The sequence below is a fragment of the Hordeum vulgare genome, chromosome 3H, assembly GCF_904849725.1.
Source record: "Hordeum vulgare subsp. vulgare chromosome 3H, MorexV3_pseudomolecules_assembly, whole genome shotgun sequence".
NCBI classification, from domain to species: domain Eukaryota; kingdom Viridiplantae; phylum Streptophyta; class Magnoliopsida; order Poales; family Poaceae; genus Hordeum; species Hordeum vulgare.
The window spans coordinates 25,439,737-25,454,279 of NC_058520.1; the positions used below are offsets into that span (position 1 = coordinate 25,439,737).

General features: G+C 42.5%; 1 protein-coding gene across 1 annotated transcript; it reads right to left on the bottom strand.

Moving 5' to 3' along the window:
- Nucleotides 1-11,109: 11,109 nt before the first annotated feature.
- Nucleotides 11,110-12,976, bottom strand: LOC123439375 (premnaspirodiene oxygenase-like). Its single transcript, XM_045116095.1, has 2 exons — nucleotides 12,472-12,976; nucleotides 11,110-12,374 (listed from the first exon to the last, which is right to left on the bottom strand). Exons 1-2 carry the CDS (start codon nucleotides 12,928-12,930, stop codon nucleotides 11,310-11,312), a joined length of 1,524 nt encoding a protein of 507 aa, XP_044972030.1. The 5' UTR covers nucleotides 12,931-12,976; the 3' UTR covers nucleotides 11,110-11,309.
- Nucleotides 12,977-14,543: the final 1,567 nt, after the last annotated feature.

Genomic DNA, 14,543 nt, shown 5'->3' on the forward strand with positions numbered 1-14,543 from the left:
ATCTATTATGAAGGGGTATTGATCGATGTTATCTATTGATGTGCTTAGAGATGTTAAACGGAAGCAACAAGATTACTTTATTTCATCGTGAAATGCGTGATTGGCATACACAAATGCAGTTCGAGGATGACTTGATTGAACACATATGGACTCACATTAACAACCAAGAGATGTGTCGATTCATTTACGTTTGATCTATTCAAGACAATTCCGATTGTGTTGTAAAACTATTAGATTGTGTTTTTATTCAAACATGGAACTACTTTATTTGTAAAAATATTTGCAATTCTAAATTTATTTGGTTATTTGCATAATCCTATGGCCTTTTCCGGCTATGGCGGACCAGATGCAGCCACGCGTTGGCAGCACAACTAGTGCATTCAGGAAAACAGCTAGGCCTCTCTATATTGCTATACTCAAAAGGACAAAATCCAGAAAAGTCAGACGTCCGTTTGTGATCATGCGTTGGAGTTGGCCTAATGAATGAAGTGAGCGAATTGTTGAATTTTCTTAGTTTAGAACTGAACCGCGTGAAATATGAACATTGAGAAGATGATGACGGTGGTATGTCAAGACTATTCATCCCCTTACACAAGGAAAATTATGGCAGGCGAATTAAACCCCCCCCCCCCCCCCCACAAACGTCTAGACCGAGCTGTCCAGCCGCACTTTGTTACCCAACACGGTATCTTATGTTCGCGGGCTCGTTCGGTTGTCCAAAATTCCACAAACCAGATGCAAACTAGGATGAGCTTTGCAGGCATCCGAACCACAACCAAGTTTGCGTTGATACCCCGGCCCCTCCAATAAAAACCTCCAATGTCAGTGTCTTGTCCTACACCAACCTCCGTTCTGCGTGTCACATTTATGTCAATCCAAAGCGCCACATTCGTGCATATCCAGAGTAGACGTAATAGATCAAGTACAATAAGGTACGGTCAGCAGGCGGTAAGGATTAAAATACTATATTTTTGTTGACTTGGATGAGAGAGAAGAGGAGAGAGAAGGGAAGCGGGCTCTTCGTGAAGAGCCAGCTCTAACACGTGCTCCTAGGTGCTTTATGAGAATGAAAAGTGGGTCATATATGATAAAAGTAGTACTCTTTTGTAGCTAACTATTGTACAAGCTAGCTATAAGATGGGTTATAAGATGACTTATAGCCAGCAGTTGGCTATACTATTAACCATGCTCTAAGTCACTAGAGCCGGCATTAGCGACGCCCTGAGAGCGCCGCCAGTGCCGCTTTCTGGTCTCCATCCCTATTCAATACCGGAATGATGTAGCTAGAAGGGACGGGACGACCATCACTCAAACTGGTTGCGCGTTGGTTCGCCTACCAGCAATAAACAGGCACGGTGACCAAGAAACCGACACTCGTGTCTGCATTCACACAGCCTCCCGCATTGCCTAGTCGGCACTTCCTGTTTATGCGTGGCCACACTGCACCACTCCACGTCTACTCCTATTGTTTCTTCATGTACCACCTCGTTCATGACCCCAAGCTCTAGAGCGACGTGAAAGAGCATTTGGATTAAGCTGAAGCATGAGTTGGCCGGTTGTCGTCTACCATGACAAGAGGCTAGCTTGCCGGCTAGATTAGTGGAGGTGAACAAGGACGATCGAATGATATCTGAAAGGTGGTGAGCGAGGACGACCAGCTAGCTCATCGTGTACAACGATGATCCTGCGTCCCCTCCCGGGCCGGTCCATCCTGGATTCACCATGCTGCCCATATGAAATGCAGCACCAAGAGGATAAAAATATGGCACATAGTATGCGAGCAACGTTTCAAGTTGTTTTCTCTATTCATCTATTGCTTCCCGGTTTTAATATCTGAAAGGACAATTTTATTAGTGGAATTACTACTACGTTCATATAGTTTTTTAACTGTGACAAGCTCCAGTGAGTGAACTGTATGGTTAATATTCGTATGAACATGCATGTAAAAATTAATTTTTAATTATGAAACCATTTTTCATGACAAATCCAATTGTACAATTAAAAGTGATGTTATGGTTGACATTATGTTTGCATATCATGTTGATAATATATTCATATCATGGTTTGGAATTCAAATATGTAAAATGTTTCAAAAATCATATTTTATTTCAAAAGTTATGAGACATTCCAAACGATATAAGAAAAAGAGAGTGCAAATCTTTAGTTCAAGAGAGAATCCTTTTTGCATTCATCGCTTCTCTCGTCGCTCACACTTTTACATAATACAAAAAGTTATAATTATGAACCCCTTTTTATTTGTATTGATGCGTATTCATTTGATATTTTATACCAAGAAAAAGACGTCAATATCCGCACATGAAGCTAGGGTCGGATATCTTACTTCTAAGTACCCGTAGTGCTCAATTTTTTATTTCCAACAATGATGGGCTGACAAAGGCAAAATAGCCATGTGATAAGACGAAATTTATGCCCGATAAACAGTATGGTACAGTACTCTAGTACAACGGCATGCCATTCTGTAATATGTTTCCCAATTTTCCATTTGGAAAACTGGCTGTTTGTCCAATATATATATATATATATATATATATGTATGGATGAAGTGAAATGTTGATTTTTTTTCTTAGTTTGGAACTGAACATCGCCAAATATGAACATTGACATGTCGAAAAAAGAAAAAAAAATTAACATTGAGAAGATGATGATTCATCGACATACACATGAAAAAATGTGGAGGGCGAATCTTAAAACGTCCCGGACGGTGTTGTTCGGACGTAATTGTCATCCAACGCGGTACTTTATTTGTTTGTGGATTTGTTCGAATAAATTTTGCAAATCTAATGGAAACTAGCATGAGCTTTACGGATGCCCGACGCACGCGTGTGATACCCCAGTCCCTCCCGAAAACACCTACCATGCCAACGCCCTATCCTACGGACACTTTGTTCTTCGTCCCACATTTATGTCGGTTCAGAGTGCCAGTTTCATGCATGTGCAGGGCGGATGTGCTCAGTCACTGAAGGCGGCATTATGGCATCTTCAACAGTTTGTTGGTTAGCTTGTTGGTAAAATATGTCATGTCATCAATCAACACCTTAACATACAACTACTCCAATAGGTTGTATTTAGTTTGTTCAATAGGGTGTGAGATAATAAATAAGGTGCTCTTTCTTTCTACATTGTAGCTTGTGTAAACGTGTTGGTTAATTTACATACAATCCTGCTATCTTTAACACATCATCAAAAATTTATATGCTAAAATATAACAACAACTATCTTACTACCATTGAAGATGTCCTTAACGGCACGCTGATAGAGAATGTCGTTCGGGGCGCTTCCCGGTCTCCACCCCTATTCAATACCGGAGGGATATGGCTAGACGGGACGAGACGACTTAGAGCAAGTACAATAGATCTGAGTCAGCAGGCTATAAGGAATAAAGTAGTATATTTTTTGCTTAGTTGGAGAAGAGAGAAGGTAAGCGGTCTTTTAGTTAAAAGTCAGCTCTAACACGTGTTCCTAGACACTTTGTGAGAATGAAAGATAAACTATATAATAAATAAGTAATACAGTTTTATAATCAACTATTATACATATTAGCTATAAAATGAGTTATAGATGACATGCCATGAGCTTACAGCCGACAGCCGGCTCTATTATTGTCCTTCCTTTTAATAACGAGCATTCAAGCCAGTTGCACGTTGGTTCGTTTACCGGCATTAAACATCCGCTGTGACCAAGAAACCAACTCTGGGGTTGCATTGACACAACCCGACGCATGTTCTAGGGGGCGCTCGCTATTTATACGTGGCCATATTGCACAGCTCTACGTCCGCACATTGCACAGCTCTACGTCCGCTTTCATTGTTTCCCGGTGTACCACCTCCTCCATGACTCCGAGCTCTAGAGCGACGTGGAAGAGAATCTCGACGGAGTAGAATCACGGGTTGGCCGGCTTTGCCGATTGACAGGCCCATCCTGTGCGATTAAAACAATCCAGCTTGCCGGTTAGCTCACTGGAGGTGAGCAAGGACGACCGGCTAGCTCATCGTGTACGGCGAAGATCCGCCGCCGGTCCATTCTGGATTCACCAATGCTGTTCATATGAAATGCAGCAACAAGCAGATATTTTTTTCCGCATATAGTGTGCCTGCAACGCTTCAAGTTCTTTTCTCTATTCATCTTTTGGTTCTTGATTTTAATATCTGAAAGGACAATCTTATTAGTGGAATTACAAGAACGTTTAGATAGATTTTTTAACTGAGAAAAATGGTAGTTACCACCGGTGGTAGTTAGCACCATTTGCGTTTTGTATATTGTATGTAGTATCTATCAAATCGGAGAGTATGTATGTGTAGTATGTAGTATATAATCGTGTTTAGGAAGTATATATATTGTTTTTTGGTACTATGTATCATATTTTGTGTATGCTATTTTTTACATACAAATATATACGTATTTCGTAAATATAATAAAAACTATGGGTCAACTTGTAATTTTTTCATATAACTCACTTTGAAAAATCTTATATATAGTATATGAACATAATAAAAATGATAAATTAGTACATATACTCCCACGTGGTAGTATATATATTTGATTATGAAACCATTTTTCATGACAAATCCAATTATACAACAAAAACTGATGTTATGCTTCACACTCTACGTTTGCATATCATGATTGGTGGAAAGAACAAGACGTCCTAAAACAAGTGCATCTTCTTGAGTCCCCCTATGGCGACTCGGGCGACGCCCAAACCCTTGCCACGGGGGGTGCGAATCCCTCTTTCCCTCTCTCCGCCATTGCTGGGGGATGTCGCCGGGCTAAGCCAGGGGGCCGACGACGCTGGTGGGGGACTCCCTCTCTTTCGTGTCTTACGGGTGGTGCCGGTCCCCTAAATGTGAGAAGGTGCGGAGGATCGGCCTTGGCGGCGTGACGATGATGGTTGTGGCATGTGGCGGCGTAGCGGTCGACCTTGCCTCGGACGGCAGGCAGCCCGACCACTTAGACAGTGTTGGCTGCGACCAAGGAAGATGGTCCTGTTCGGGCAGGGGCGGTGACCGGTTATGCTACGACGGGCCATCTGGCTTTAGATCCGCGGCGGCGTGGAGGTCCTAGTGGCTAGCTCGACGGCATGCATGGCTTGGTCTCCAGTTAGATCTGTTTTGGCCGGGGCGACATCATGTGGGCTGCAAGGCTTGAGAGAACGGTGACGGGTCATGCACACGTTGCTAGATGTACGTTTGTAGCGCAGATCCGGGCGAAAACCTTGCTCTTGTCTTGTTGCCAAGGTCGGTGATTGTGGCGCTCTTCTATATCATTCCCGTCCTGAAGGCACCTCCTTGGAGAAGCTTCAAACTTCTATCTTCTACCCCTGGGGCAAACCCTAGGTCTGTCGGTCGGTGTCGTTCCCCCCTTGAGGACATCATTCCTGGAGGTGTGCATTGGCTCGAGGGACCAGTGGATGTCTTCTACTGTGGAGCGGCGTTTCAGGCGATGCATCAACGATATGGACTCTCGTTGGCATGGCGCAACATTATATTGGCAACAGATATGTGATGATGGATGCGCGTAGCAAGGTGGCGACATGTGTAGCCTTGGTGGCGTCAACGACAAGCCTCACAAGGTGGATGCATCAGTACCTGCTCTGAAGATGGATCAGTGGAAGATGGTGGCAACAGCCTCGGCAATGCTTCGTCTCGCAGATGCCTTGGTTTCCCTCCAAGCTTAAAGGGTGATGTACTTAAGAAACCAATGTATCAGTCCAGTAGGAAGATCCACAAGACTATGTAAGCAGCACCTGCACACAAATAGCAAATCCTCGCAACCCAACACATGGAGGGGTTGTCAATCCCTCGTGGGTAAAGTAAGGATAGATTGATAGATGCAAATAAGAGTGATAGCAAATAGAATGGAGAAAGCTATTTTGTTTTTGTTTTTTGATAATATAGATCTGACAATAAAAGAGCAAATAAAGTAGAAAAGAAAATAACAAAGTAGAGATTGCAAATAGATGATGTGAAGTAGACCCGGGGGCCGTAGGTTTCACTAGTGGCTTCTCTCGAGAAATAGGAAACGATGGGTAGACAAATTACTGTTAGGCAATTGATGGAAGAGCAAATAATTATGACAATATTGAAGACAATGATCATGTATATATGCATCACGTCCAAGATAAGTAGACCGACTTCTGCCTGCATCTACTTCTATTACTCCATACATCGACCGCTATCTAGCATGCATCTAGTGTATTGAGTTCATGGTGAAACGAAGTAATGCCTTAAGAATGATGACATGATGTAGACAAGATCTATTCATGTAGGAATAGATCCCATCGTTTTATCCTTGATAGCAACGATACATGTGTGTCATGTCTCTTTCTGTCTCTGAGATTGAGCACCGCAAGATCGAACCCATCACAAAGCACCTCTTCCCATTGCAAGATAAAAGATCAAGTTGGCCAGACAAAAACCAAATATCGGAGAAAAAATACGAGGCTATTATAATAAAGCATGAATATGTTTTCATAGATCTGATCATAAACTCACAGTTCATCGGATCCCAACAAAAACACCGAAAAAGAAAGAGTTAGATCATATGGATCTCCAAGAAACCATTGTATTGAGAAATAAAACGAGAGAGAAAGCCATCTAGCTAGTGCCTACGGACCCGTAGGTCTAATATGATCTACTCACGCATCATCGTAGGAGCACCAATGAGGATGGTGAACCCCTTCGTGATAGTGTTCCTCTCCGGAACGGGCTCTAGATTGGATATCATGGCTCCGGAACTTGCGGGGCTGAAAAGATTTTTCAGTACCTCCTCTGGGGTTTGCTGAATATTCGAGTGAGGTGATGGAGAAGGTTCTCAAGGGCCCCACTAGACACCAGACCGCGCCAAGGGCCTCTAGCGTGCCCTGATGTCTAGTGCCCCCCCGAGCCTCGTCTTGTACTCATTCTTGGTTCCCAAGTTTCCTTCTGGTCCAAAAAAATATCCGTATAGTTTCGTGGCAATTGGACCTCATCTGATATGGATTTTCTGTGAAGGAAAAACAGTAAAAATTAGCAACTAGCACTAGGCACTATGTCAATAGGTTAGTCCTAAAAATGATACAAAGTTGATATAAAATGGTCATAAAATATCCAAGAATGATAATATAACGAAATGGAACAATAAAAAAATTATAGATACGTTTCAGACATATCAGCAGCGTGCACATGCGATGCACGCTAACAGTGCGCCGAACTGGACTGTGACCTAGACCCGACATTTCAGCTTGGTTGGGGCCTCCGGCTTTAGATGGCAATGTTTGGTGGGAGGTCCGAGTATGCTGCCCCGGCAATCTACATCCCTGCGTCAATTGGATAGGAGTAGCGAAGGATTTTGCGAAGATGGTAACTTTTGAGACTTATTGATGCATTACTTTGTAAGGTCTTGATGAATAATTAATAAAATGACTGCATGCATCGTCCTAATGCAGAGGATGGGGTCCTCTTTTTTTTCTAAAAATATATACTTGATTCTTTGTTGGTATCTCATGGCACATCTATGATGAAATGACAAGAGTATGTAACTTTGCATTTTATTACATTAAAACTTTGGAAGAAACTAGTATTTTGTGTATGTCTATTTAAATATGGTATTCTCTTAGAGAAAGATAATAGCGACTTTATGATCCATAATTAGTTGAATCATATACTACGTGATCTGTAATCTTTAGAAGACGACAATCCTCTGTCCAAACTCGAAACTACTCTCTGTGTCCCATAGTAAGTGACGTGGTTTTAGTTCAAATATGTATAGCTATTTTCATCTCAATATTTTTGAATTGGAAACCATAATGCTTTCGTAGACACCATGAGTACTTCGTTAAACTGAAATTATATTTTAGATTATTGCTATAATTCTATTAATTATATACATTTCATGTAACACAATGTGTATTGCCAAATTTTTCTCAAAGGGGCATCCCTGCATATAAGGTTTCCCTGAAAAGAATAGTGGATAGGCCGGGTAGGATAGGATTCGCAAAATCTTTACAAGGATTTCTCATCATGAGATTATGTTGTAGATATGATTATCTCACACTAATGTTAATATCAACCAAAATTCATTGGTTATGATGCAATTGATAGAGGTCAAATCCAAGCACTAATCAGATTCGAGTCATGTCCTGATGACTTTCCTATCCTTAAGTATGCTTATGATAATTCAATAATCATGTCTGCAAGTACATCACAATTACGCCATATGCAAAATCTATTACAAATTTTCTCTCAAGCATCTGGCCTCAAAGTAAACTTCTAAAAGTCAAATCTATTGCGCATCAGCATCAACATGTGTGACGAAGATATTGATACTCAACATATGGCTACCTTACTCGGATTTACTATGGGTATTTTCCCTTTCATCTATCTTGGGGCACCTCTCAGTTTCAATTAACCCAAAATGGAGCATTTCATGTATCTCAATGAGACAATTCAAAAGTGATCGACAATATCTCCTAGTATCTTATCTATGATGGCAGACTGCCGATGGTAAATGCAGTGATGTCATCCTTGCCTACTTTCCTAATGAGCTGTCTACTTTTGTATAAGGGGATTATAGAGAAAATATATAAATACGGAAAACATTGGTTTAGGAGAGGCAAGGACTTAGTGAAGAATAATCCACCATTCGCAGTCTCAGATGTAATTTGTAGACCCAAAGATAAAGGCGGACTAGGTATCTTAAACCTCTCAACCCAAAACACTTGTCTATTGTTAAAGATGGTGCACATATTTATCAGTCATGAAATTTACCATGTGTGAATCTTGTTTGGAAGGCTTATTATTATAATGGTATCCAAATACCCCACTGAATATATAGCAGCTCCTTCTACTCGGGAGACTATTTCAAATTATTGCCAATTTGTAAAGAGCATGCAGCCTGCATACTACAGAATGGAACTTCTATGGAAATTGTAGACTGATAAATGGGAAGATATAACTCTCATGCAGAAGTGGCCACACATAAATTCCTTTGCCCAAACCCAACAAATCTCTGCATCTACAATATAGCATTTGGAGGCTCCCTTTGATCACTTTAACTTCCTTCTCTCGGAGGAAGCATATCTTCAATTTGAGGCTATGGAAAATTACCTCTAGGATTTGGTGCTTGTAGATGAGCCAGACATCACGCAACTGCCAGCTGGATCATTGGTGTTTAAAATATCCCATGCCTATAAGCAACTGACCAATTTCTGTGCAGCCATGCCTATTATCAAGTGGACTTGGGCAACTTGTTGTGAGCTCAAACAGACGATCTTCTTTTGTCTTCTAGTCAACATGAGGTTGAACACCAGAGCAATGTTAATGAGAAAAAAACTTTTCCATACCATCTTATACCTGTGTTATGTGCAACTCTGGATCTTTGGAAACAAGGGGTTATCTTTTCTTTCACTTCCCTTTTGCACAAACATATTGGGCATACATATGCCCTAATTGGGCTCCCTAATCACATGGGCATCCAAGAAGAAATTGATGGCCTTAAACATCTAATCCAAGTACCTTTTGCTTTGGAAATCATCATTCTGGTGTCATGGCCATTTGGACTACAAGAAATGACTATATTTTCAAGGCAACGCCACCAAGCATTTATACCTGTATGATAAAGTTCAAAGAGGAGCACATATGGATTATCTTCAGGGCAAATAGGAAGGAATATGCAGGTTTTGCAGATTGGATTACTGCCTTCACATGATCTTTTGACCGTGTCTCCTTGTTGTTATACTCGTAGAGTTTTTCTTTTATGCCTTCTTTGTGTAGTTCTTCCTTTTCGTACTTGCATGTATAGTTCTTTCATTCTTTTGGACCTTTTTGGGGCCTACTTATTTGTAATATTTATTTGAAAATCAATAAAAATACGCTGCAGAGTCCTGCTGTTTGCCTAAAAAATCATTGGTTACTCACTTCCTAATATCAATAGAAAAATTAAACACTACATAAATTATATGAAGCATAGCAACAAATATAGTTAAATATATCATTTTTTATTCTGAATATTATGTATCATTTTTCAATTTGTACGGTATCACCAATATTTTCAAAATGGAGTGTTGCCTCGGAAATTTTTTATTGCAAAATTAAAGCATTTTGTCCTTCCAATAGTTGAATTTTCATCTCCTCAAAGATAGTGCTTCTTATATAGCACCTTATATTTTGTAGAGCATCTATGCACTTTAATTTGCAGAAGAGTTGTGTTTTCAATGTAGTTGTCATATAAATTAAATTAAGATCCTTTATCTTTCCATTGTTTAAATTTTTTCCATGAATGGAACTTGAATGTTTCTAAGATATTATTAAAGTAAAGTATATGATCACTGCTGCTACATGCACACATATCAAGCAGAAAGTAAAATCTCGAACATGTATTTTCTATTATCAGATTTACCATCTCTAATTATCAATTTTAGTAAAACTATCTCTGTAAGGTTTTGTGAATGCCATTACACTCCTTAGTATAGTACAGAAATATTTTGGACCAACACTATGAAGCAAATATTTTGCTACTATGATATGGTTCACATTTTGTGAATGGCCATTAGAGTCCTTAGAATAGTAAAAAAAACATCGCTCGTGTATAATGACCAACACTGTCGAATTGAACATGTTGCTACTACGGTATAGTGAAAATACACTACTCCTGTATCATTGAAAACACTTTCAAAGCGAACATTTTGCTACTACGGTATGCTTCATATTTTGTGTTATTTTCTAAATGGCCATACAGTCCTTATAGACGGTAAAAACATATGGCTCATGTATTTTTACCACCACTATCTTAGCGAAAATTTTGGTACTACGATATGCTTCATATTCCATAGGATGGTAACTTGTTGTGATCATGGGATGATTGAATGAATCAAAATTGACCATATGGTATCATGCATTGAGGACTTCTTCGTTATAAGCAACTGAGGGGTGTTGAGTTGGAGAAGTGAAAGTATATTTTCAAGAGGTGCCAACAAGGGTACAAATATACAACGATTCTACAACATATCTAAATTTGACCAAATTTTATAGATTAAACGCGGAACTTCTCACTTTGATGAATTTATGGAGAAAATTATCAATGTCCGGAATACTAAATCATTATTGCTAGATCTGGATGAAATATATTTTTATCCTTTATTTATTTAGTAATTGTAGTTCTTTACATCTTTTGCGATAAACTTTGTCAAACATATACAATGTTTTGACTTAAATTAATACACTATACTGTATTTAGGAAGGAAGTACATGGATAGGTTGGTGCAACGCCAGCATATATAGCATGCATGCACGGATGCATGCAAACAAACATAGCTACGCGACCGCGGCCGGGACGAAGGGTGTGGCGAGCAGCATCAGCGGCGTGCGGCGGCGCACGCCGAGGCCCGGGGCCTCCTCCATGTTGACGTCGGCCACACCCTCCGGCAGCGACCAGTCGAAGTGGTAGAGCAGCCCGACGAGGGTGAGCTCCATGCTGGCCAGCCCGTAGTTGAAGCCGGGGCACATCCTGCGGCCGGCGCCGAACGGGAGGAACTCGTAGCTGTTGCCGGTGAAGTCCACCGTGCTGTCCTCGAACCGCTCCGGCAGGAACTCCTCGGCTGCTTCCCAGTACTCGGGGTCGCGACCGATGGCCCACGCGTTGATGATCACGCGCGACTTGGCCGGCACCGTGTACCCTTCCAGCTCGCAGCTGTCGATGCTCTCCCGGGGCACCAGCAGCGGCGCCGGCGGGTGCAGCCGGAGCGCCTCCTTGATCACCATCTTCAGGTACTGCAGGTTGCTCTCCTGCAGGTCGGCCTCAGTCACCACCACCTTTCCCTTGAACGCCTCCCGGATCTGGCCCTGCAGCTTCTTCATCACCGGCGGGTTCCGCATGAGCTCCGACATTCCCCACTCCAACGCCGACGCGGACGTCCCCGTCCCGCCCGCGAACATGTCCAGGATTATGGCCTTGATCCTGCTGTTGTTGAGGTGGAATCCGAAGCCGCCTTTCTCCTGAAGTCCAATGAGCACGTCCACGAGGTTCTCGTCCACGTTCTCGGCGCCGGCCTTGATTTTCTCGTCGCGGGCAGCCTTCCTCTCGTCGATGATCTCCTCCAGGATGGCGTCCACTGTCTTGTGGATGTCATGGAGGCTGCGCTTCATGCCGGTGAGCGTAGCTAGCACGGTGGTCCACGTGGGGAAGAGGTCGGGGATGCTAAAGCCGCTCGCCAGGCCAACCCCGGACTTGATGGCCGCCAGGAACTCAGCCGCGTTCTTCCGCTTCTTCCCGAACGCTGCCCGCGCAACGATGCTGTTGGTCACGCTGTGAAACATCACGGTCAGGTTCACCGGCGTCGACGGCCCCGCCTCGCGGATCTGCTCCACCCGCATCCTCACCTGCATGTGTGCCGTGCATTTGTAAATGGTAAGTTCAATATTACTCATGTTTCTCTTACATATTACTCTGGTGGTTCTTAGTGCGGCGAGTACGTACCTCGTCCTCCCTGATGTGGCGGAAGGAGCGCACGCGTTTGGGGCTGAGTATCTCGGCCGCGCAGAGCTGGCGGAGCTTGCGCCAGTAGCCGCCGGAGGGGGAGAAGAGGATGTCGGCCCACTCGTAGCCGACGATCTCGCCGGCGAGGAGCCTGGGCCGCGTGGCGAAGTTGGTGTCGTGGGTCTTGAGAACCAGACGCGCTGTCTCCTTGGACGAAGCCACCACCAGCGGCGTCTGCCCAAGCTGCAGCATCATCAGCGGGCCGTGCGCGTCCGCCAGGTCCCGCAGCTTGCGGTGCGGGAGAACGTTCACCAGGTGGTGCATGCTGCCGATAACCGGCAGCTTCCACGGCCCTGGCGGCGCCCTCTCCTTCACCGGGTTCACGACCACTTTCAGCAGCTGCAGCAGCGCCACGGCCGCCGCCGCCAGCACAAGCGCCTGGACGTAAAGCTCGTCCATGCCTGCGTTACCCAGCTCAGTAATATTCCTCGTGGTGAGTGGTGACTGGTGTGAGTTGCTCTGCTGCTGGCAGGGGGAGGGGGGTATATATAGGGCAAGTGGGCGATGGGGCATGGTTTGGCCCACGTCACTATGGTGACGCAGCTAGTGTAGATTGTAGGGTGGTGATGCGGGGCCATTAGTTTAGAGCTACCTTTGCGAACACTGTGTGGTGTTTCTTGCAACTTTAATTGTCTTCTCTATATGCTCACAAGTAGGCCCCTTTTTAGTTTGGACTTAAAATTTGACTCAAAAAATTGTAACTAATAATATGTAAACTTATATGCGACAACAAATATACCATGACAAATCTTTTTCAAATAAAAATCCAATAATATACTTTATGTATTATATAATTTATATACGGACAGAGGGAGTATTTCGTTAGTTCTATAAATAGTCAAAGTTTGACCCAAAATACGAAGGGGCCGAACAAACCCGGACAGAGGGAGTAGTATAGAGTTGATATTATAGAGGTTGAACAGACTACCAAGGGCATCTACAACAAGACTGAACAAATTTAACCCTTCAGATGTCTGCGGACGTGTTCGATCACTATCCAGACGAGTCTGTTTGAATTTACTATCTGCATGTCCACACAGCCATGTCCCTCACTTTATTTCTTATACATCCAGTCACAGGCATGTGATTTATGGAGAAAATGAGAAACAGAAAATAAATAATAAAAAAATAAAAGATATGCTTTACAATGGGCCCAATCCTATTTGAAGGACGTAGGACCACCGACGGGACATGCATGTGCACTCCTCATACTCATCTCATATACTCCTCATACTCATCTCATATATATATATGAAATGAATATGAGAAGTATCGGATAGCCCCGGCATTTAACAAGGCTTTGAGGGATCCGGTTAGTTCAATATTTTTGGTTCTCTCCCCTGTCAGGTCAATGGCCATGCACCGCCTGGTCAATTTAGGGAGTCTGACTGTAGATGCTATGAGGACATCGTTTTGGTGCTCGGTCTCCATGTAGCCCTTTTTTGAAACATTCAAAAAACACTATTTCAAGTTTCAAAAACTTATGATAAAGATCACTGCATGTGTTCTGCAAAAAATAAAAAATGCTAAACCGTAAACTCTTGCGTTGCCTTACCAACAATTGTTTTCATCTCAACCAAACATCCCCACCCAATTTTTGGTGGAGCCCTATCCCCAGAAAAGCCCAGTTAAACACTGCCAAGTCATCCTATAACTCTCGTCCTCACGTAGTTCTTCATAGATGTATAAAAATTCGTAACATATTATCTGAAAATACATTGACTCGCAAGCTACGCAAAAACATGAAAGTTGTAGCTTTATAAAATGAATACCGCACAATGTTTACTCTTTTCGGAATCACCAATTTGTATGTTTTTAGCTTGCCTGTCAATGTATTTCGACATGAAAATTTAAACACATGCAATATACGCCAATATATTATATGGTTATTTCTACAGAATCTATCTATCTATTATTTATCTTCTAATTATTATATTTTATTATATTCTATTATTTGCTTCTTTCTGTCGTCTACTAGCAAAAGGGCCCGTGCGTTGTAATGAGAGAAAAAA

Excerpts from the sequence above, each read along its gene's own strand:
- LOC123439375 (XM_045116095.1), bottom strand. The coding sequence starts at position 12,930 with ATGGACGAGCTTTACGTCCAGGCGCTTGTGCTGGCGGCGGCGGCCGTG. Across the intron at positions 12,375-12,471 it reads GCCACATCAGGGAGGACGAG|GTGAGGATGCGGGTGGAGCA; the intron begins GTACGTACTCGC and ends GCACACATGCAG.